Source organism: Equus quagga, chromosome 11 (genome assembly GCF_021613505.1).
Source record: "Equus quagga isolate Etosha38 chromosome 11, UCLA_HA_Equagga_1.0, whole genome shotgun sequence".
Lineage (NCBI taxonomy): Eukaryota > Metazoa > Chordata > Mammalia > Perissodactyla > Equidae > Equus > Equus quagga.
Window position 1 is genome coordinate 8037447 of NC_060277.1, and position 22510 is coordinate 8059956.

Here is a 22510-nt window from a genome sequence, read left to right on the forward strand (position 1 = left end):
CTACACCACTCATCAGTGGCCATGCTGTGGTGGCAGCTCACATACAAAGTACAGGAAGATTGGTAACAGATGTTAGCTCAGGGCAAATCTTCCTCAGCAAAAAAGTAAATAAATAAAATAAGCAGAAATCTGTGCGTGCCTGTTGGCTCATAAGCCCCTGAGACCATCACAAGATGGAAAAGTGCTTTGGGAGTAAAAATATACTACTTAAAAATTTAACAACAATAATCTAAGTACAACATCACTAAGTACGATAAAGATGAAGAGTGTTCATGGGAATGGATATTTTAGGGATAAAAGAAACAGAGGAGGGAAATGAAAGCAGTTTATATTTACTTTTTCTTTTTAAATAGAGAAATGCAAAAGGCAGTATTTATTCTCGTCTTCGATTAGAGAAATGGAAAAAATGCAGTGTTAATGAATACAAGCTACTGACCTTTGAAATCTGAAAAAATATAAGAGCAAGTCAGTAAAATATAGTCCACTCAAAAAAGGGAAGGAAGGGAAAAAAAAGCAAGGGAAGATTGTGGTGAGAAAGCGTCAAACAGAACAACAGAAAGGGTGTCAAACATACAGACCGACCACACACAGATGAGTTAAACAGTCTCACTGTCCTTATTAAAAATATGTGCATGTAATGTTCACAAGAAATACACAAAATGACAAGAAATATTAAAAATAAAAGAATGTAAATATACTTTGGGAAAATATGTAGAAAAGTAAAAACAGTTGTAGTAATATTAATAAAGGCCAAAGTAGAATTCAACTAACATAGATTCTATAAGACAAGCTCTCATTTCACATTGATAAAGATATAATTAAAAAATACAATTTAAGTTATTATGCTTATGCTCTAAATCGGCACTGATTATAAGTACAAAAATACAGAGACAACAAAAGATACTGGAAATCAAAGAAAAATTGTCCACAAATCAATGGCTGATAATGACATTAACCTATCCACTTTAAATATTACAGATGAATTAGAAAAAAAAGACAGAAAAGTTGAGTAATCTAATAAAGTTGAATTATATATCATATGGCATACAAATATTTATTGTAGCTTATTATTAACTAATCCACAAAATGTCCAATTTCTCAAAGCAGAAATTATCCAAGCCTTGTTTTCTAAGCATAAATTACTACTTCTATATTTGTAACAAATACCACAATAAATTAGGTTTAAATTAAGTATGAATATCAAACATGATAATAGAATTTTATGCAAAATTCAACCACTCCAAAAATTAATAAATATTTCTCCTTTATAACTCTTGGCCTAAGGAGAAAAATCAAGACTTCAACTGCAGATTAAATAGTTTTCTAAATAAAATACAACAGCAGTGAGAAAGGAAGATAGCAATGATTATAGGATATAGAAAAACTGTAGTCAAAAGTAAAATTTTAGGCTTAAGTACGTCCATTAATTTCAAAAAATAACGTAAATAAATTAAAATTTAATTCACAAAATTTTAAAAAACAGAGAAAACAAAATGAACTCCACAGGAAAGAAGGGAGAGTTGAAAAATAAACAAAAGGAAAAGCAAGTAAAGAAGAGAACCTTAAGCAAAAGTAGTCGAGGATATCAGGAGAGAACCAAGGATCAAAGAGTGACCGCAAAAATGGTTTAGCAACAGCTAATTTTTACAAAATGTTTTCAAAGTTTGAATCTCTTATGGGGCATATAAAAAATAGAGCACTACGCATAATTCAGTTCATGAAGCAAGTAAAAACTTGATCTCAAAATCTAACAAAGATTACCCTAAATAAGCTTAACAGCTACCACACAAATAGCACTTATTTTATGCTAGGCATTATACCTAGCATTAATACTACACATGGGCTAATTCTTTTAATACTTAAAACATCAAGATGATGTAGGCACTATTATGTTTCCCATTTCACAGATGAGGAAACCAAGGCAGAGAGAAATGAAGTGATTGGCCAAGGCAGCACTGTTGGCACAACCAATTTAACATATGAACCCAGATGACAAAATCCTAAATAAAATAAACACCAAACTGAATCCTACAGGACATTAAAAGAACCTTCCATGATGACCAACAAGATTTTATTCTGGTAATATAAATATTGTTTAATATTCATAAGTGGATTTTTTTACATAACATGTTCATAGGTCAAATGGAAAAGAAATCTGATCATTTCAACAAAGGTTGTAAAAGTATTCCAAAAAGTTAACATTTACTTCTAATGTTAAAATTTCCAGACAGTGGGACTAAGTGTAGATGTACTCCATGTAATAATCATGTCTATCTCAATGTCTGTTTCAGGAAGTACTGTGAATTAGATGTCCAAAGACCCTTGTTCAGAATGCCTGACAATACAGGATAAAATTAAAGAAACGGATAGATAGATAGAATGATTGTGCTGGTATGAGACAAGGAAATTGTTGTAGATCAGAAACTACAAAAAAATGACATTCTAAAGGAATAAGTTAGCTCTTAAGCTAGTGTCTTTCCTGGAGTTGACTGATTCTGATTAGCTAGACTAGGACATGGAGCATGGTTTTAAGGAACAAAAGACAAATTCTAGGTAACTCCTCAGGTTAGGAGGTCATATCAGAGAACTTTATATAAACTCAAGGCTCCTGAAAGGAGAAACTAGGAAATACACACATGAGAACACACACACACATTCACAATCATGAAATACACAAGAAAACGCCCCACTGAGTAAGAGTCAGCACAAAAATCAAAGTGCAGAATCAGTCTCCTATAAATAATGGAGAGTGCTCCTAGGAGGTACAGAATAAGAAATAAATATATTTAATAAGTTTAAAGAAAAAATTATGTGAATTTAACTATATTAGATGAATTTAAAAGAGACTATGGGAAAAACAAAATAGAAAGTTCCTTTGTAAAATATACTAAAGTAAATTTCAGATTGATTAAGAAATTAAGTATCATAAAGTAAAAATCAGAAAAATTAAGAAAAATACATTCGTCTGATCTTGGGAGAGAGGAGAGCTTTAGAATAATAAAGATATGGAAGAAATTGAATAGAAAAATACTAATGTATATAATAATCTTAGAATAATGTCATTATTATAGCTAAAGATGTTTATCTGAATTGTAATAGGTGATTATATAAAATTTGTTTCATGTATTAAAAATTCTTATCGATAATGAAACACAACAAATTCTGGAACTTGTTCATAACAAATATGACATACTATTATTGTTTTTAATATTTAAAGAGCTCTTACAAATCTATGGGGTAAAAACACCTTACACCAAAGGTAATCATTTCTCTAGTAATCAGGTTAATGCCAATGAGATACTGGAATATCGTTTCTCGCTCTCTGGTTAGTCATAGTGACTAAGGAAGTCCAAAGCATTAGGCTACCTCTTAGGCTTTTTCCTAAAGAGAACATCACACCAAACATGAAGATAAAAATATATTATGGGTATGTGCCCAATTTTGGAACTCAAGTTTATATTGAATAATGTATATCTAATTATAATATTATAAATTTTGATTATTGCATTTCAATTTTAAAATTAGAAGAATTAATTATTGGTATAGAACCAAATATAACTGTACAATCACTTAAAAGATAAAGATGCAATTGACAGACATATTCAAGTGGGTTGGAAGATCAGTGGAGAGTGTAGGGATGGTTTTTTCTCAGCTGGCATAGTAGAACCTCAAAAGATCGAGTCTAAATTTAATGGATCATGAAATAAGAGATTTAAGCTTTTTACTTAACATGATAAAGATACCATAGAAGAAATACATAATAAAAATGTATGAATGGTGGAGAGAAGGAAGGAGGTGGTGTGAATGAAAGAGTTCTTCGTCTTTCAAGACGGAGAGTCAAAAGCAATATTTAATGGAGATGAAAAATACTAAAAATATTATTTAGAAGATAAGTTCTTTCAAAAGAACTTAACAGGAGAAGAGGCTAAATGTGATTAAATTTTAAAATGAAACTGAGGTGAATAGGTTGAAGAGGACACTACTGCTATTTATTTTATTCCCTTCCCTACTGTTAAACTTTCATTTTACTATGTATTATTTTTATGATAATTGAAAATATTTATATTCAAATATCTTCATTAAAGCATTGGTTGCAATAATCAAAACTAGAAACAATCTTACATAAAATTGAGTGGGTAAATAAATTATGGTAACTCATATAGCAATGTATTATTTAGGTGCTGTAACTGTCAATAATAGTATTTATGCTGAATTGCCACAGCACTGTATATTTATTTTTCTACTTTTCTATTTTTTATCACTTTTTCAACAATGATATACTTAACATTTTAAAAGTATGGGAGAAAGTTAAATGACATTACAGAAAATAACGCTATTTAGTTATTACTATAAAAACATAAGGGCCTTTGAAATGAAAAATTAACTCAATAATTCACCATTTGAATATTAAAATAAGTTTTTAATCTTTTCAGATTTAAGGCTATAGGCCTTAAATTGATAATCCTAAAGTTTTATCAAGACAGCAGGTAAAACTGTGCCAAAGAAATATTGCCTCTCTTTTAATTTGAAAGTCACTGGGGGGAAACCTATATGGCAGCCATGATTTATTTTAGTCTTTCCTAAGAAGAGAAGACTCCACTCTTAGATATATAAGGAAACTGTTCCAGATACCTTCTGTGAATTTTCTACTTAACCTTGGCAAGAAACTCTTCTGGAAGTAACTCCTCAGTCCTTATCATCAAAGAGTTACTTTGGCCATTGATTCCTTTCTGTTTGGAGTTCATCATGAATTTCAATCTTCAATGCAAGTATTTGGCTTAAATTAGTGTCAGACTCTTTCCCTTCATTAACTCATGACCGCTACCTTTTTTAGGCTTTCATGTACACTTTTTTGCTTTCCATATTATTGACTACATCTCAGTCTGTGGTCTCTGTTCGCTCCTCCCCTTGTGGCACACACATCTCTCAATGAATGCTGTCATTTCACACTAGAAACCATAGAAACTACAAAACTAATAAATATCAAGACATAAAAAAATTACATACACCACAGATTTGTGATTGACCAGAAGACATATATATATTCACAGATATGTAAATATGTATATACATATATATATGAGGCAAAACAAATTATTCAACTCTTTTAGCTTTTAAGGCATTATACTTAAACATGAAATTAATTATTTAGATGAATAAAAAATTGCTTCCTAGAAGGAACATTGATAGATATAAAAATAAATTTTCAAGTGAGTGAAATTTACTGCCAAATGTTCTCCTTTCAGTTGTCCTTTTATCACAACAATGGCCTGTCCCAAGCTCTCACCTCGTCGAGCATGTTTCTCATCCTTGACACAGACTTCATTTAAGGAACCAACTGGATCACAGTGGCATGGCTGGCACGGTCTGGGATAATTTGGAGATACCTAATGAAAATATTAAAATGCTTTTAATCAAGTGTAAGAAAAACACCAATATTTTTCAATTCAGTAGACTTTTAAGGAAAAATTAATATTAATAATACATAGTAATAAATTATAGAGAGAAAATTATAACAAAATAAATTATCTTTAGTATGTATTTGCAATTTCTAAAATCCATTTCTTCAAAATTGATACGTAAAAGTAGAGAGGATAGTACAATAAACTTCTACATATTTGTTTAGATTGAACTTGTCAAGATTTTGCCATATAAGTTTAATCACTTTTTATCCTTTGCTGAAGCTTTTAAAGAAAATTCCAGATAAAGAATTTTTTATCCCCTACAGATTTCAGTATGCACCTATTTCTTTTATTATAATCACAGTACCAATATCATAACAAAGAAAAATAACAATATTTGCTTGATCTTCTCTAATACGCATTCCATAATAAAGTCTTCCTGATTGTGTTTTTTTAAATTACAACATAATTCAAAACTAGTAATTTTCTCCAAAATCTATTTTTCAGGAACTTTTTTCATATTGAGCATAGTGTGATTAATTAAATATGTTTGTATCTGGTGTTTGAAAAAAGATGATATTAAATATTTAAATAAAAATTTGGTTTTCTGGGGAGATAGCATAACCTGGGGGGAAACAATGTTGGTTCCATAATTAAGAAAACTTGAGCTCAGATCCCATTGTGGACACTTACTGGCTATGTGGCCTTGTGCAACTTATTTACTTTCTTGTAATATGAGGATAATCATAGGAATCATAGTGATGCTATTAAATTAACATTAAAAAGAATAACATGTAAAGCATCTCATAAGATTCCTCAGATATATTAAATACTCAATATATCTAATAGCTTTTAATGTTAGAATATTTTAATTAAACAAAACTAGACTGTGCTAATATACTGTATATCAACATTTATTTTTCAGAGGCGATAGGATAAGAACAAAAAAATAATTAAACTTGCCTAGGAAATACTGAAATACTATTGAATATCTATTTCCTCCACAAAATACAGATTTTATATGCATATATACCTAGGCTTAATTTATAAATGAAAACTTGTAAACTTGCATGCTAATATAAGTTAGTGTCATAAACAGAGAGTTATTTACATGTCTGACAGAATATAAATCAACTATGTTCACAGATCAGTTTCAACACCATCTTTTGTTTAAGACATATTCATTCATCCTTCATTATGACGTAAAGACTGTGCAAGGCACAGATAGGTAAGGGCTGATCTCTGCTTCCAATAAGCTTACAGAAATAACAGACTTGAAAGACTGATTAAATAGAATGTGCCAAGTGATAAAATAGACATACGACCAGAGCAGTGGGGGGCAAAAGAGGAGGGAGTAATAACACACGACAGTGAAGTCAAGCAATCCTTCAAGAAAAGGTAACATGTAGACTGGAGTTTGATGTATGAGTAGCAATTTGAGAGTGGAATTGGAAGAAGGGCTTTCTACCCAGAGAAAACCACCAAGACATGAAAAAAAAAAACCCAAAAAACCCTCTGTGGGCATATGGCAAAAAATTTCTTTTGGGTAAAATCTTGGCTCTTATAAATATGATTTATGATTTCAATGATGAGCTTGAGTAAACCAAAGCTTCCTAATTCATTATCTCTCTTTGTGGTACTTGAAAGTCTATAAGTATATTTACTTTAAATTTAATTCTAAATTTTATTAAAATAATAATTTAGATTACTAATTAGTCCTCAAAGTAAACATTACATTATATATATATTTACACATATATATTTAATTTAACTATTAACTATATGTATTTAATGGATAAATCTAAAATCAGATTTTAAGACAATAATTTTAAGACTATTGTAGAGATAAGTTATTTAGCTATAAAATTGTTCTACACAAAACTTTTCTTTCTATATCCTCATAAAAACACAATAGACTTCTACCCAAATATTAAGCATGGCAATGATTTGAATTTTTTAACATACAACATAGAATAAGTATTTTTATGAGTACTAAAATACCATAATCTCTGCTCAAATTCACTTAATTACTTGACTTGTAATAAAAATTTGATCAAGCTTCCAGTTTTGACAATGGGGGAGTGTCTTGTATGGGTTGGATCCACACTCAGATAATAATTACAAATTCTGGACAAAATATAATGATTAAATATTTGAGGGCCTAGGATAATAACCAAAAGCAGGCAGAAATTAGAAGGATTTGAGGTGTGAAAGAAAAAAAATACATTAGCCAAGATCCACGTTCATAGTCGGGCAGCGCCAAAATCTGCATATCCACACCCCTCAAATGTTTAACTGATCCCTTCATTGTACATCCATTCAGGAGACTCCAAGGAATCCAGTGGAAAGTAATGGCTGGAAAGCTGAATGACCTGAACAGTTTTCAGGTCTGCACACCATAAAGTAAACAGAACTGGAGTTGTCACCCAAGTTAGAAAGGGTAGCTATACCTTGAGCTTTCTATTTGTCTACCTTAACAGAGTGTAAAAGTAAGCCACCATAATTTCATGGTCATCAGTCAGTAAGTTGCCTACCAATTAGAACAAAATTCAAAAATCTTCAGTGGAAGATAACAGAATCCTGTCACTACACTGTAGTATCCCTAATTTCCTGTAAATCATGTTACTAGACAGGATTCCTGTTTCTCCTGAAGAAACAAGGTGCCGTCCTTATTCAAGAAAAACCAAATCAATAAAAGCAGACACTGAGGTGTCCTAGGTGTTGAAATTAGCAGAAAAGAACTTATCTAGGTACTTTATATAGGCCCAAGAAGATAAAGGAAGTAATGTTTATAATGAGTGAATATATGGAATATTTCTGCAGAGAAATAGAAACTATAGAAAAATATAGTAACTCTAGAAAGCTGAGAAGTAAAATATCTCAATTAAAAAATTAACTGGATGTGCTTAACAGCAGATCAGTGATGGCAGGGGAAAAACAGTACGGATAAATAGAAATTATTCAATCTGAGGAATGAAGCAAAAAAATTTTGAATTAGCACAGCCTCAGTAACCTATAGGACATAGTCAAGCAACCTGATAAGAACGTAGCTGAGTCTCAGAAGGAGAAGAGAGAGCAGAGCTCCAAAGATCTGTTTCTCCTCATTCTCCCCCTCCTCTTTCTTCTTGTTCTGGTCCATCTTGTTCTTTTTCTTAATCTTGTTCTTCTTTTTCTTCTTTCCCTTCCATCTCCTCCCCCTTCCCCTTCTTCTTCTCTTTTCCTCCTCCTCCTCCTCCTCCTCCTTTTAACAAATCTTTACAAATGTGAAAAACATTCTTTGTTTGCAGGACAGAGAAATATAAGCCATGGACCAAATCTGATCTAGAGGCCATCACTTGTTATTAATAATTTGGCAAAATGTTGGCAGTTTCTTATAAAGTCAAACATATACCTATCCTACAAAACAAGCATTCTACTCCCAGATATTTACACAAGAGAAATAAAACATGATCACAAAAAGACATATAAAATTGTTTTACAGGAGCTAACCCAAAAGTGGAAATGACCCAAATATTCACCAACAGGATAGCAGATTAAAAATTAAGGAATGTTCATGTAAAGGAACACTACCCAGCGATTTCTTTAAAGAACTAACTATTGATGCACACAACATGGAGAAACCTTAAAATGTTATACTGAGTGAGAGAAGGAAGACACTAAAGTGTATGTACTTTATGATTTCATTTTTATGAAGTTCTCTAAGAGGCAAAACTAATTTATGTTCTACAAATCAGAACAGAGTTTGCCTGGGGGTGGAACTGACTAGAATGAGACACAATGGGACTTTCTGGAGAGATGGAAATGTTTTACACCACATCCTCAAATATTTATATCAGTTTCCATTATGAAACATTCCTAGTCACCTTTTAGAATTTGAAGTCTATCAAAATTATTTCTCCATATGATATATCTTTGTATGGAAAAGCCAAAAATAATACTTCATGAATGAAAAGCATACTTTACCCCTTTGGGTCTGAAGAAACCATCAACACATGTCTCACAGTTGATCCCAGCAGTGTTTCGCGTACAATTGATGCATACACCCCCTCCAACGTACTTTCCATGTATATTCAAACTCAGATTTCTCCTGGCAACATTTTCATCATAATAGCATTCTTCAGCTTTCCCATGACAATTACATGCTGGATTAGGGAAAAATAAATTCATAAATATTAATTTCAGATATATTTAAAAATCATTTTCTGTTATATAATAGATTTTTATACTAAATTGGAAACTATATTACTGTTAGTATACATATATATATAATCAGTACAAAAGTACCCAGAAAGTATTTCGATTTATTGGATATATTAATAAATTCACAGTTTTTAATGGAACTTGAAATAATTAAAACATATAAATTAAGCCGAGTCGTATGAAATTCACAGTTTTTACTGATTTTATCTTGCAAAACAGAAATTTCCTATGGTTCAACATATAATTTCCCATTATGACAAACAAATTATTGAACTATGGCACTGCATGATTAACACCCAGGTAATCTGTAATGAATAATTACTATATGTGAATCTCTGCATTAGATCCTATGGGTAAAAAAGGACGTTTAGAATATAGTTTTACAACTAATGATAACTAAAACTTAGGGGTTTTTTATGCCATGTTCTTTAATCCTCAAAATAGCTTTATGAGTTAGGTAATATTATGAACCTCCTTTCATATGTTAGGAACCTGAGGCACAGAGAAGTAACTTGCAAAGGTAACCAAATCAGTGCTGGAAACCACTCTAAAGCCAGAGGTCAGAGTCCTCATGGCTCACCACTGCCCAGTTCCCTTCCAGTTCAATCTAATGAGAGAGACAGGATGTATCAGGGCCATAATCAGGACAACAAGAGAGCTGGTTTGCTTAGCAGCTGAGATCACTCCATCTTGGATTGGGGGTTCTCCCTCCTACTTAGTAGTCCCGTGATGTGGGAAGCTTCTTAATTTCACTAAGGCTCAGTTTCCATATAAGACGTGGAGTGGTCAACAGTAATTGCCAGATAGGGATACTTAAAAGCATTAAGTGAGAAAACGCGTGTAAAATCATTAGCATAATGCCTTATAAATAAGTTCCCAATTGATGTTTCCGCCTCCCCTTTCTCTCCTCTCCATCCTCCTTGTGTTCCTCCCCCTTCCCCTCTTCCTCGTCTTTTTCTTTTTCACATCACATTATAGGAGTTTATAGAAGTGAAAAATCGCTTCCCTAGAAAGAACTGGGTGAGGTTTTGAGAAATGAGTAGAATTTATTTTAGGATGGGAACAAGGGAAAGGATATATTTTGCAGAGACTCCTCCCTCAGATGTTGAGTTTCTTAGTGTGTGAGCACACACGCACACATGCGCACACACACACATACATACACACACACGGCTCAATCTTTTTTATTCCACAAGGGAAGACATTTATAGATGTCCTGAACTGTTTCCGTTCACTAACAGTAAATGGTACAGCTCTTTGTCTATCAGCATATGCTTCCCCTAAGGCTACACAGGGTACTTCTCCAATGCAAGTATTTACCAGGTCCCTATTCATGGGCAGTTATCTTGTTTCCAGATTTCTCCTTTATAAATAGCACTGAGCACAAACTAGGAGGACATGGAGGTGGGGGTAGGAGTGAGGATTCTAATGTTAGACTGCTTCCCATTTGCCAGCTGAGCGACTTTGAGGAGAAAATTCAAGTCTTAGCGTCATTTTAGTACTTAATCTCTTATGGTTGTTTTGAGAATGCAAAACACGGAGCACAACGCCTCATGCATAGTAAATACTCAGCTCCAGAAATGTTAGTAGCGGTAGCATTAGCAATTGGGTACTAAAGACAAAGATTATGATAATATGCCCTGTAGAGCTCCATGAGTAGGTCTATAGGCTAAATTCCTGCAAGTATAATTTCTGGTCAAAGGGCATGTAAAATTTTTATTTTAATGAACTTGCAAAATTCCACTGCAAAAATGCTATGTCAGATGACTCTCCCTTCAATAGATTTGATAGAAGTCTTTCTGTAGAGCCTCACCAACACTGTGTCATCAACCGTTTTAATCCAGTTCCTGGACATGGAAAGCTTTCAAGCCATCATTGAATGGAAGAGATAACACTTTGATAAGTTAAAAAGAGGATTTTCATTGTTTTAATTGGTACTTCCTTAATTATGAGTAAGTATGATCGTCGTTTTCTATTGTTATCAGGCATTTCTTTTCCTGAGAAATGACTGTTTTGATCTTTGCTCATTTTTAACAGATTTATCGACTTTTTCTTATTGGTATGGAAGCTCTCTTAATATAGTAAGGATATTATCTCCTTGTCGTGTTGGTGGCAATAACAGTCTGCTGACTTTTGATTCAGAATACAGTAGTCTTGCTATATCAATGGAGAGTTTTCAAACTTTATTCTAGGGACCATGGAGTAATAAATATAAATCACCAGGCATCATAAGCAGTTTTATATCTTCAGGACAATGAACAAGAATTCTTAAAAATCCTGTTGTAAAAATACGTTGCAAGAAACAGTCAAAATTTCTGCTGCCAATATAAATAGAGAGAAATGCAGAGTAATACAAATTTATTCTCACATGATTTGGAATTAGTGCTGCCGAGAGTATTTATAACCATGAGCTCATGAAGGTAAAATACTGATGCATGAGCTGTCCCTGTCACAGCCCTTGCAGGGAGCTCTCTGCCTCAGGCCTGGTTGCTGGTTAAAGGCCTTGTGGCTGCACAGCTCTCCATCTATAGCCCAGAGGACATGGATACCACCTACTCACAAAGAGCCATTTTCTCTCTGTCATCAGCAGTTTGCAATTTCACACAATGTCCAAGACACATGATATGAAACTGTCCTTGAGTTCAGGTTTAGCAATGGAATGAATATTTCTTGCTCTTCAGAGACACATCCTGCCTTAAATAAGCTAGACTGACGAAAATCCAAATTAAATTCAAATGAATTACAAAGAAATTATTTATCTTATAAAAGGATTTGTCACATTACAGAAAGATTTTTCTAACTAGTAGGTGATTGAAACACAATTCAACTTGGAAAAGAAAATTTTCATATAAGCTTTTCAGAATGCATACATTGCCAAAAGCACTATATTTATACAAGGTTTTATGGTTACAACCCCCATCTTTAATTTGTAGATTTAAAAAAAAAAACGTTTATTTTTCAATTTGGAAATACAATCTCCTATCTGCTCCACAAAGAAACATAAAATTGGTTCTTTTTCTTTTTTGTGAGGAAGAATGGCCCTGAGCAAACATCTGTGCCCTCCGTGCCCATCTTCCCCTATTTTGCATATAGGATGCTGCCTCAGCATGGCCTGATGAGTGGTGTAGGTCTGTGCCTGGGATCCAAACTCGTAAACCTGGGCCACTGAAGTGAAGCATGCCAAATGTAACCACTACATCACTGGCCCAGCCCCATAAAATTGTTTCTTAATTCCACTATTTAAAAAATGTGGGGGCCAGCCTAGTGGCCAAGTGGTTAAGTTCTTGTGCTCTGCTTCGGCAGCCCAGGGTTTCACCGGTTTGGATCCTGGGCACAGACGTGGCACCGCTCATCAGGCCATGCTGAGGTGGCGTCCCACATAGCACAACCAGAGGACCACAACTACAATATACAACTATGTCCTGGGGGGCTCTGGAGAGAAGGAAATAAAAAAGAGAAGAAGGAGACTGGCAACAGATGCCAGCTCAGGTGCCAGTCTTTAATAAAAAAAACAAAACAATAATCCAAGAAAAAAATGTGTATAGTAGCAAGTGGAAATCTCCTTTCGCGTTGCTTTGTCCATCCCTTTGCTAACAAGTTTGATCTGTCCTTTTTGGTTCCTTGTTTACACTCACAGAGTGGTAAAGGATTTTGCAGATCCACTAAACATTCCCTAATTACAACTGTGTGATGGATGATCAGAGGCCACAGGGAGGATCCCCATCCTCAAATGCCACTCCCACTTGTGACTGTGGATGTTCCACAAGCAGAAGGGAAAGTGAATTAAAACAGAAGTTTGAGAGCAAATATCCATGGGTGGCATTTGACTTAAATTCACTCTTAGGAATCACTATCTACTCTCATTGGGAGAAGCTGTGGAGAAGCCGAGGGACTGTCAGGAACGGGGCGGGGGGTGTTGAAGAACACAAAGTCTGGACATCCGAAGCCGGTCTAGGACCATGGGTGGGGTGGCCCATTCCTCCAGATATGTCTCAGGAATGGTGGGTGATTTCTAAACCAAAAGGTCTTCATAAGCAGGCAGACACAGACCAAAAGGCGGAAGAGGGGAGAGCAGAAAAGGAAAGGACTCAAGACATCAATAGTATATGCAGACTCTTAAGCTGAAAATAAAATGTATTTTATGGTTGGGTAACATTTTATGATTAAAGTTTGCTATGATTCAATAGTTTTAAAGATCTATCATGTCTGACACCTGATACACGATAAACATTTTTTATTCAATAAATATATAGGATTGATATTACTAAAAAAACATCTACCAAGCCTGTTTTGGAGAACATATACACATACTGAACTGAAAAAAGATGGTCAGGACTGATTCAGTAAAATATTCATAATTGAGTTCAAATGAATGGGGCTTTGTGGCCAGTCTAGATTTATAGTTCAGCATAAGCCTTTGTTTTCGGGCCTCATCCTGGCCTGAGCACATGTCCAAAAACACGGGTTTCTCCAGCTTCCCCTCACCACATTGGGCCAATTGGCAACATCAGGCTGTAAAGTCATCTGCTACACTTTTTGGGCATTTCCTGTCAGGAAAAACTGGACATATGGGTGGTCTTCAAAAGTGATAATATTAAAGTGTGAATGAGCATTTGTTGGCACATGTTTGCATAGCCAGTTGTTTTCCTATTTTTCATTACTGGCTTTTTTCTTGGTTGTCACTGCCCAATAATTGCCATAGCATAGTTTATGCTAATGAGTATCACTGATGCCATTTCTAACATTAGCATTTTATACTGTTATTAATGAGAAACCATAAATTTAAAATATTGGTGCTTATTATTAAAATAAATATTCTTTTTGCACAAATTTGATTTCTTACCTTCTCTGTTTCCTATCACTCTTGTACTCTTCCCAGTTACGGACCCCAGACACTCCCCTTTAATAGTCTAATTAATGAATCAGAGTGCTTTTTTAAATTCAGGTAATAAATTGGTGCTAACATGTAGAGTATAATCTCTCTGGTTTTTCTCCCTTTTTCAGATGATGAGTATTCAAAAGCTATTTACTAGGGGAGGGGCTCATTTTCAAATGAGGGGCTGCAAAGGGAAGAGGCAGAAGGATCCGGAGCTATTCTGGTTTCAGAACCATTTTATAAACATATGTGTTTAGAAGGCAATTCTCTATGTCATCTGGGTTTTGCTCAATGTTTATTTATATTTCTATTAGTCTACACATATACGTTATGCCAGAAGCTTCAGTGTCACCTTGATGACAATAAGTGTATACTATGCTCTTATCTATTTCTCATAATCCTCACACAGTGGTAAATTCCTAGGTTGTTTGGTAAATATTTGCGATATGAAAAAAAAAAAAAAAACCTGAAAAGCTGAACAGCCGAAATAGCAGTGTAAAAGAACTTACCAGCTATGGCCCCAGATAAAAGATATAAGCCGGAAACACGAGTTTCCCTTACGTCACCACACGGTTATATGACCTGTCCCGGCAAAGGAAGCATGGCACATGGGTCAACCCCCCGGGAACGCACCTTCACATTCCGTTTTTGTCAGGAACGTGCCGGCTCTCCACGGTTTCTGGTGGAAGCCCGGACAGCACTGATCACAGCTATCACCACACGTGTTATGCTCACATTCACAGCGGGATTTCTGTCAAAAAGAGAGGGAAAAGCACACTTGCAGCAGTTTTTAGAACCACAAATGAGCAGCTTTCCCTGCAAGGTAGAATGAAGAAAAGAGAAAGTTTCCAGACTATGTACCAAAATGTAAACCTCCTGTCAGCCTGGGAAGGAAGAGGTGCCAGCCTTGGAGCCGGTATGTTTGATCAACACCAGCTTAGAGAGGTCCAGGCTGTTTCTGGAATCACTGGGCTTAGGCTTGGAAGAGAGCAGAGGCCCAGGGGCACTGGTCTTGAAGACTGAGATCCTTTCTCTGATGCCTGAGATCTGCAGGTTTTCTAAGTTGGATGTATCCATTCTAAGGCTTCCCTTAAAGTAATGTTAACATTTGTGGGTGTGGGCAGAGGGGAGAGAGTAGTTCCTAGGCTTCCAGGGGCATGGGCATAATAGAAATCGAATGTCCCAGGACTAATCGCCTGGCTGTGTGTGCTCCGAGTCCAGTCTCAAATCATCGTGTGGAGCTGGCCCTCCAAGGTCACCTTGTGGGCTCTCAAAGCTTGGAAAATACCGCCCATCTGTACACCTGATAACCTGATAGCAAGCACCTACCCCAGGCAGAAAGCAGTACCATGGACCTCCCCAGACACATATGCCAGGGCATTTAACCTTCCCTAGGAGGTAAGATTATAATGCATTAGTCAGACAACTAGCTTTGGGAGAAATGCCATCTGTATTACAGTTTTAGCAGGAAAAAAATCTATACATAGTACGAGTTCACTGCTCTTACTACTCAATATATTTCTTCCATATACTACACAGTAGATGATTTTGTATTTCATCAGTTTGTTTGTGACTGAGAAAAATAGATATTCATTCATCTTCTTTTCATGTTATGTTTGTTTAATGCATTGTCATTAATGAAAAATTCAACCCAAAAGCTTTCCAGCATTTTCTGGCCTGGTAGTTTCGATGCTCTCTTGAATATTTGTTTCTACCCCAGTCCTGATTGCCCCAGTCCTATCTCAGCTTCCTGTTCCAGGACCATTTATATTTCCTTCCATGCACATTTTTCATTTGTTTGCATTAATTTTTTGATGAAAACTTTTAAAAGAAATAGTCATGTTGATTGATGGCTGGCATTCTCTAAAGCTAAATCATACAGCAAGCTGTCATAGCTAGAGAACTTTCAAAATAGATACACCAGTTTGGAGCCTTTCTGGAAAAAAAACTAATCTGCTTTCTGATACTGTGATGGCTGACTTCAAAGTCTATCATCCTAACTGCCAGCTCTATTTCACCCTGGCATGGCTTTCTGTTACACCGTCTAAGTGGGGACCTGACACCCATTCACAGCGTCCCTATCAGCAAAGCCTCTCATGAAGCATTTCACAGTTCAGAGCTTCATTTTGCCTAAGCGTCCTATAAATATACATACATTTGTCACTGGATCAAGTGGACAAGCCCTGGCATGACCATAGCAGATGCACATCCCTCCAACCGAAATATCCTTGACCGAGTAGTAATACTGCAAAAAGCAATCCAGAGAGAAATCCTGTTAAGATGACTGCAAGGTGAAAGTAACAAAAGGAGATATTTGGTTAAAAACTTTACTTTCGGCTTTTGTCCTTAGTTTGAAGCACGATTGTGTTTCTGCAGGACAACTGAGGGCCCACAGAAGGGACTGCATGGCAATCATAGCACAAAGAAAGAATTCCTCTAATCCACGTTAGGTGGGCATTTTAGAAATTTCTTTCCCACAGACAGTACAAGGTCCGTGCTGGAGTACGTCTTACATAGTTTCTTGAAAGAAAGCCTCTTTTATTGTCTCATAGTAACTTCAGCATTCATGAATCACATGCAGACTCTTTTGTTTGATGGATTTGAAAAGAATCAACACATTTAGAAGAATGTGCCCATAAAAATACATTTCTTAACCACATTAACAAGGAAATAAAAATTTACTAACTGCAAGATTGACTTCACATAATGTGAGGAGTAAACTAGATGTATAAAACACTGTTTTTTATTATTATTATTATGCTGGAATGTCCATGCAATTACTTTCCCATCTGAAGTTAATATAGAGCTATGTTTCTACTCATTTTAATCTACCTAGCTATTTTTTAAAGATTAATTGCAATGACAGAACTGGACTGTTTTTAGAATTTTAATTAATATGTATATGACATTTTATAATTATGAGATTACTCCACATTATCATCTGGAGTCCAAATAACCATCTCCAGGGCAGATAGTTCCATTATTCCACATATTCACATGAAAAAGAAAAAGACCAAACAGATTTAGAAATAAGTAGGTGAACACAAATCTTAGTTCCCTGACTATAAATTCCCTTTACTTCTTTTTTATTTTTGTTTGTTTTTGTGGTTTACATATAGTGTCTTTTATAATATTTTTGTCACATTATCTTATTGATAAACCTAGACCTCAGACTAACGGAACTTGCTAGGAAGTTTAGGCAATGCAAAAGTCTGCTTTTCACTAACTTCATCACTCAATAATATAGACACAAATAGGGCATATTTGCTCAGAAAGCTGATACAGTAGTTTTTGTAGATGCTTTTAAAATTGGGAAGCCTGTTTTAAATATAAATGTGTAATGCCTCACTTTTGAGTCATGAAGAGGAGCTGAAATTCAATATCCTATTTTTATATATTTAAATATATATGTAGCATTTACTGAACTTGAGTATTTTCAAAAAACATATTTTTGTGTTAAATGTTACTGCACTATTTCAAAGGCTCATGTACAATGAAGTAATGAGTAATAGATGTGTGCCACAACCCCCATTCTGCCTTCTGCAAAAGATGATAAAAAGACCACATTTACTTCCATTGATTTTTTTTCCTCTGATAGATATACTGTCAGAAAAGATTAAATTTCACTTCAAAATTATTCAGTCTTCTTCCATATATATTTTTAAGTCATGCCAAAATTACAATTGAAAGTGATTTTTTTAAGTGAAGAAGCTAAACATTGCTGGAAAATAATGATTACTTCTGTATAAGACAATTTACAATATGCTGAAATCTAATATGAGGTAAAATAATTTCAGGTTTGGAAAATACAGGGCACTCAAACATCCACGTGTTGTATGGGGATAATAGAATTTGAAGGTGATTTTGCAATGATGGAGAGGTTAAGTGTGGGCAAGTTAAGTAATGAGAGGAGAAAATATGTGAGGGGTATTCACAACCTGTGAAAAGAGTGGCCCTTCAATATTCAGCCTACTGGTTTAGCAATTTGGCAATGGGTGGCAACAGTCTGAACTTAGCAGAATCATTCTAGAACTAAGTGTTTTGTCCCACAATCTTAATTTCTCCCTACAATACTCCTTTCACCTCCACCTCTAGTCAAATAGTAGATATTCTGTTAACATGGATTTGCCTTATGGAATCATAGCCTGAATTGACTTTCTTGGTAATAGTGTCTTGGTTGTGTAGCAGCATTTAAGGGAGTGACATAAACCAGTGCCTGTAGTGGGGCATAGACAGAAGGAAGCATAATTGTTACTCATAGCAACCTGGGCTAGGTCATAATCCCACAAATTCCAGTTTAACACCAGAAAACAGCACCTCTCTTAGCTCCTGTTTTCAAAGATTTGTTGAAAGGATGCTATAATCTTTTTTTCTGATATTTTATTCATAAAGGAAAATAAAAGAGTATATGGAATCAGTTTTCCCCTACAGCAGTGCTTTTTTAAACTATGGCTTGTGATTCATTAATGAAGTATAAAATCAAATTATTTGATTGGACAAAATGGTCCACAGACCAGCAACAGCGACATCATCTGGGAACTTGCTGGAACTGCAGTTTCTCAACTCTCATAGACCTACTGAATCAGAATCTGCTGAGATTTGAACAAAGGAAGATCTGTTGAACTTTAAAGTCGTTGATAATAACCGCTGCAACAAATCACTGAAAAATATCTTTTAAAGTGATTTAACAGGCAATTAAAAAGACAGGTGCAATATCATTCATAGGTTCCAATATGACTCATCCGAACTTACTCTTCGTGTGACAATGGGGTCAATTTCTCTGGGGTCTTTGTGGGCAAACATCATCAGGTCGGCATTCAGCGTGCGGATCCTCTGAAATCGCAGGCGAATGTAGCGAGCGGAGGTAAATTCCAGCAGTTCGGGAGAAGGATCATCAGCACTTGGTCTCCCATTGATCAAAGAGATGTGAATCTACACAATGTGAGAAAGAATTCAACAATTAAGTTTATCAACATTTAAATATCTGGTTTGGTTTGGTTTTTCTTGGAAAAATAAGGGTCAGCTCCTCTTCTCCCAATTAGCCAGTCAGATGCAGGTTCTTATTTACTCACTGAAATGTAGCGAACTAATTGGGAAATTTTATGGACCTTTTAATAGATGTACATTCAATTCATTAGTTTACATTTTAGGTGTTCTCTATATGCTGCAATTACCCTCCTTCCTCTGTTCCAAGACATTGCATCAATCTTCCTAGGATTTCCATAAAATCTTAAATCATTCTCTTCCTGAAAATGATTGTGCCCCCAAATTATTTAAGAATCTGGTACAGTGGGATACCAGAAACTTGGTAAAAAAAGAAAAAAGGCACAAAATATCAGACAAAACAGGAACTTAAAATAATTGTGAACTTGAAAGTATCTAATTATACAGCCATAAAATATAGAGAGCAAAAATTGACACATTAAACATAAATCTACAAGTAGAGTGAGAGATTTCAATAGGTTGTTTTTCCGTTATTGTTTGTTTTTTAGTAGTTGATAGATCAAGAAGGCAAAAGTTTATCAAGGATATAACATAGTCTATGAAAATACATTCAAATCTGGATGGAATGCTAAATTTTTTAGGAAAATAATTTAGCATCATTGACATCGGCAGAAACAAAATCTAATTACACCACTTTCCATGTAAAAAATGGAGAAATGGCCAAAGAACGACCCTTGAAGGGTGCAGGGAGCCCACACCCCCTCAGGGACTTCACAGGGCAGAGAGTTCTAATGAGGGCCAAAAGTCTGACAGAATTAAAAGAACTCTTATCATAGATAAAGGGGTTATCTCCCTAATACCTAAAGAACTCCTGTAAACCAACAAGAAAAAAGACCAACAACATAATGCAAAACAGACAAAACATATAAAGGGAGACCCAGCCCCGTGGCCGAGTGGTTAAGTTCGCACGCTCTGCTTCGTTGGCCCAGGGTTTCAGTGGTTTGGATCCTGGGTGCAGACATAGCACCACTTATCAGGCCACGCTGAGGCGGCGTTCCCACATAGCACAAACAGAGACACTCACAACTAGAATACACAACTATGTACTGGGGGCCTTTGGGGAAAAGAAGAAGAAGAAAAAAATATATTGGCAACAAGTATTAGCTCGGTGACAATCTTTGAAAAAAAAGATATAAAGGGGACTATTGAAAGAAAAGGAGATAAATGGCTGTTAAACTTTTGATAAGATAGTGAACCTCACCCAGAGTAAGAGAACTGTTAATTAAAATCATAATAGTAAACTCTTCCCATTTTTTCACCTTGTCAAAACCTCCAAATATTGATAATAATCCATAATAGCAAGACTGGGTGGGTACAGGCATTCTCATACACTTATCGGTGTAAGCTTAGAATGGCACAAACCCCACTGAAGGCGAATTCAGCAATAACTATTAAAATTACAAATGTATAGAATGTTTTACTTAGAAATTCCACTTCTGAGAAATTGTCCTACAAATACTACATATATATGTAAGATTTTTTTTTTAGTAAACCAAAAGGCTAGAAATAATCTAATATTCATCAATGTGCAACTGATTAAATAAATTATACATCTATATAGTGAATTATGTACAGCATAAAAAAGAATGAGGAAACTCTCAATATAGTGATAGAAGAAAGTATTTTCACTTTTTTGTGCTTTGTAAAAGCATTATTACCTATGCAATAAATTAAATCAAATCAAAATTATTAAAAAAATTGAAATCGAGTGATAGGTTTTGGGCTGAAACACACAAACACACGCATGCACACAAGCATGTACACACACACCCAGGAGGCTAAAGAGACCAGAATGCAAGAAGAAAGGAGTCCTGTGCTGGGCTGGGAGCTATTCAGGAACATGACAGTCCTTACGTGCCCTGGGAACTGTGACTTGAGGTCGCCCACTGGAATTTTCAGACACTTTTGCAAGATGATATATCATATGTGTTAATTACATTTTTTGACAGGAGAGGCAATGACATGTGTTTCCATTCCTAACATCCTGCATTTAGATAATCCCTGAGCACATTTTACACGCTGACTGCCAATAAACTACGGATTCACTAGAGAAATAAATATAGCAAACTCTGAGATGAGAAACTAATTCTGATGTCACAAAGAATAGACTCAAAATGCCGCATGGTAAAAATATGAAGTGTCTCAGCTAATTGAGTCTACCTTGGTTACTTAGTAAAGAATAAATTCACTTACATTTGAGGATGATAGAATGCAAGCTCTACTAAAATAGTGAATCTCAAAATACTGAATCCCCTCCTCCTAATGCAGGAAATTCTAAAAGAGTAAAGTAGATTTCGTATATCCCACAGTTCTGGCACTTAGCAGGTGAGCCAGAAATGTGATTAAAATTAGCTTGTCTCTATTACTTAAGAAGATATCAATTCAATTTTAAAAGAAGGAATAAATAGATGTATGAAGCAATTAAAATTAGTTCCCCTTAGAGATTAATTTTGGCATTCAAAAATATCACCAGCGCCCTTGAATTCATGCTTAAATTTCAGTCTTATCAACTCTCCCTTGACGGCTCCTAAAAAATGGTATTTGAAAGAAAGGAGGAAATTGCTACATGTCTAGCATTAAACTTTTGGAAAATTGTTAAGGTTTATTTGTATTAATGCCATGGTGAATCATATTTGTGCTGTATGTGGAATCAGTAACTTCCTCATTTAAACATACAGGAACTTTAAAAAAAATGGTGCACATGTTCTCATTTAGGTTAATAAACCATATGATAGCTACATAAAGGATTCATCAAAAGAACACTTCTCCTCACAGCTTTGGTATTTTCATCAAGCTCCTCTGCCAAGAGATCTTGTGAGTATAGTTAGGCTCAAGCTGTTTTTGGGATATAAAACCAGCCAGCTGTTTGGCCATGTTGTATGCAGTTTCCTTCCATCATTTTTTCTTTTCTTTTCCTTTCTTTTTTTTTCACTCTCCTTCAAAATAAATCATAATATTGGAGGGGATAGCTCCACTGGCACGATGCTGTGTAATTCCAAGTCCACGGGATGGTTGAGCATACTTCCTG

At 35.0% G+C, this 22510-nt stretch overlaps 1 protein-coding gene across 5 annotated transcripts in view; it reads right to left on the reverse strand.

Annotated features, from left to right (window-relative positions):
* Positions 1 to 22510, reverse strand: part of LAMA2 (laminin subunit alpha 2) — a 531319-nt gene that overhangs the window by 297386 nt on the left and 211423 nt on the right. For all 5 annotated transcript variants that reach the window (XM_046676887.1, XM_046676886.1, XM_046676884.1 and 2 more), the window contains 5 exons: positions 19231 to 19410; positions 16634 to 16723; positions 15112 to 15229; positions 9366 to 9544; positions 5288 to 5387 (listed from right to left, as the gene is read on the reverse strand). In XM_046676887.1, the coding sequence (XP_046532843.1) occupies positions 5288 to 5387; positions 9366 to 9544; positions 15112 to 15229; positions 16634 to 16723; positions 19231 to 19410 (667 nt within the window). The remainder of the gene's footprint in view (positions 1 to 5287; positions 5388 to 9365; positions 9545 to 15111; positions 15230 to 16633; positions 16724 to 19230; positions 19411 to 22510) is intronic.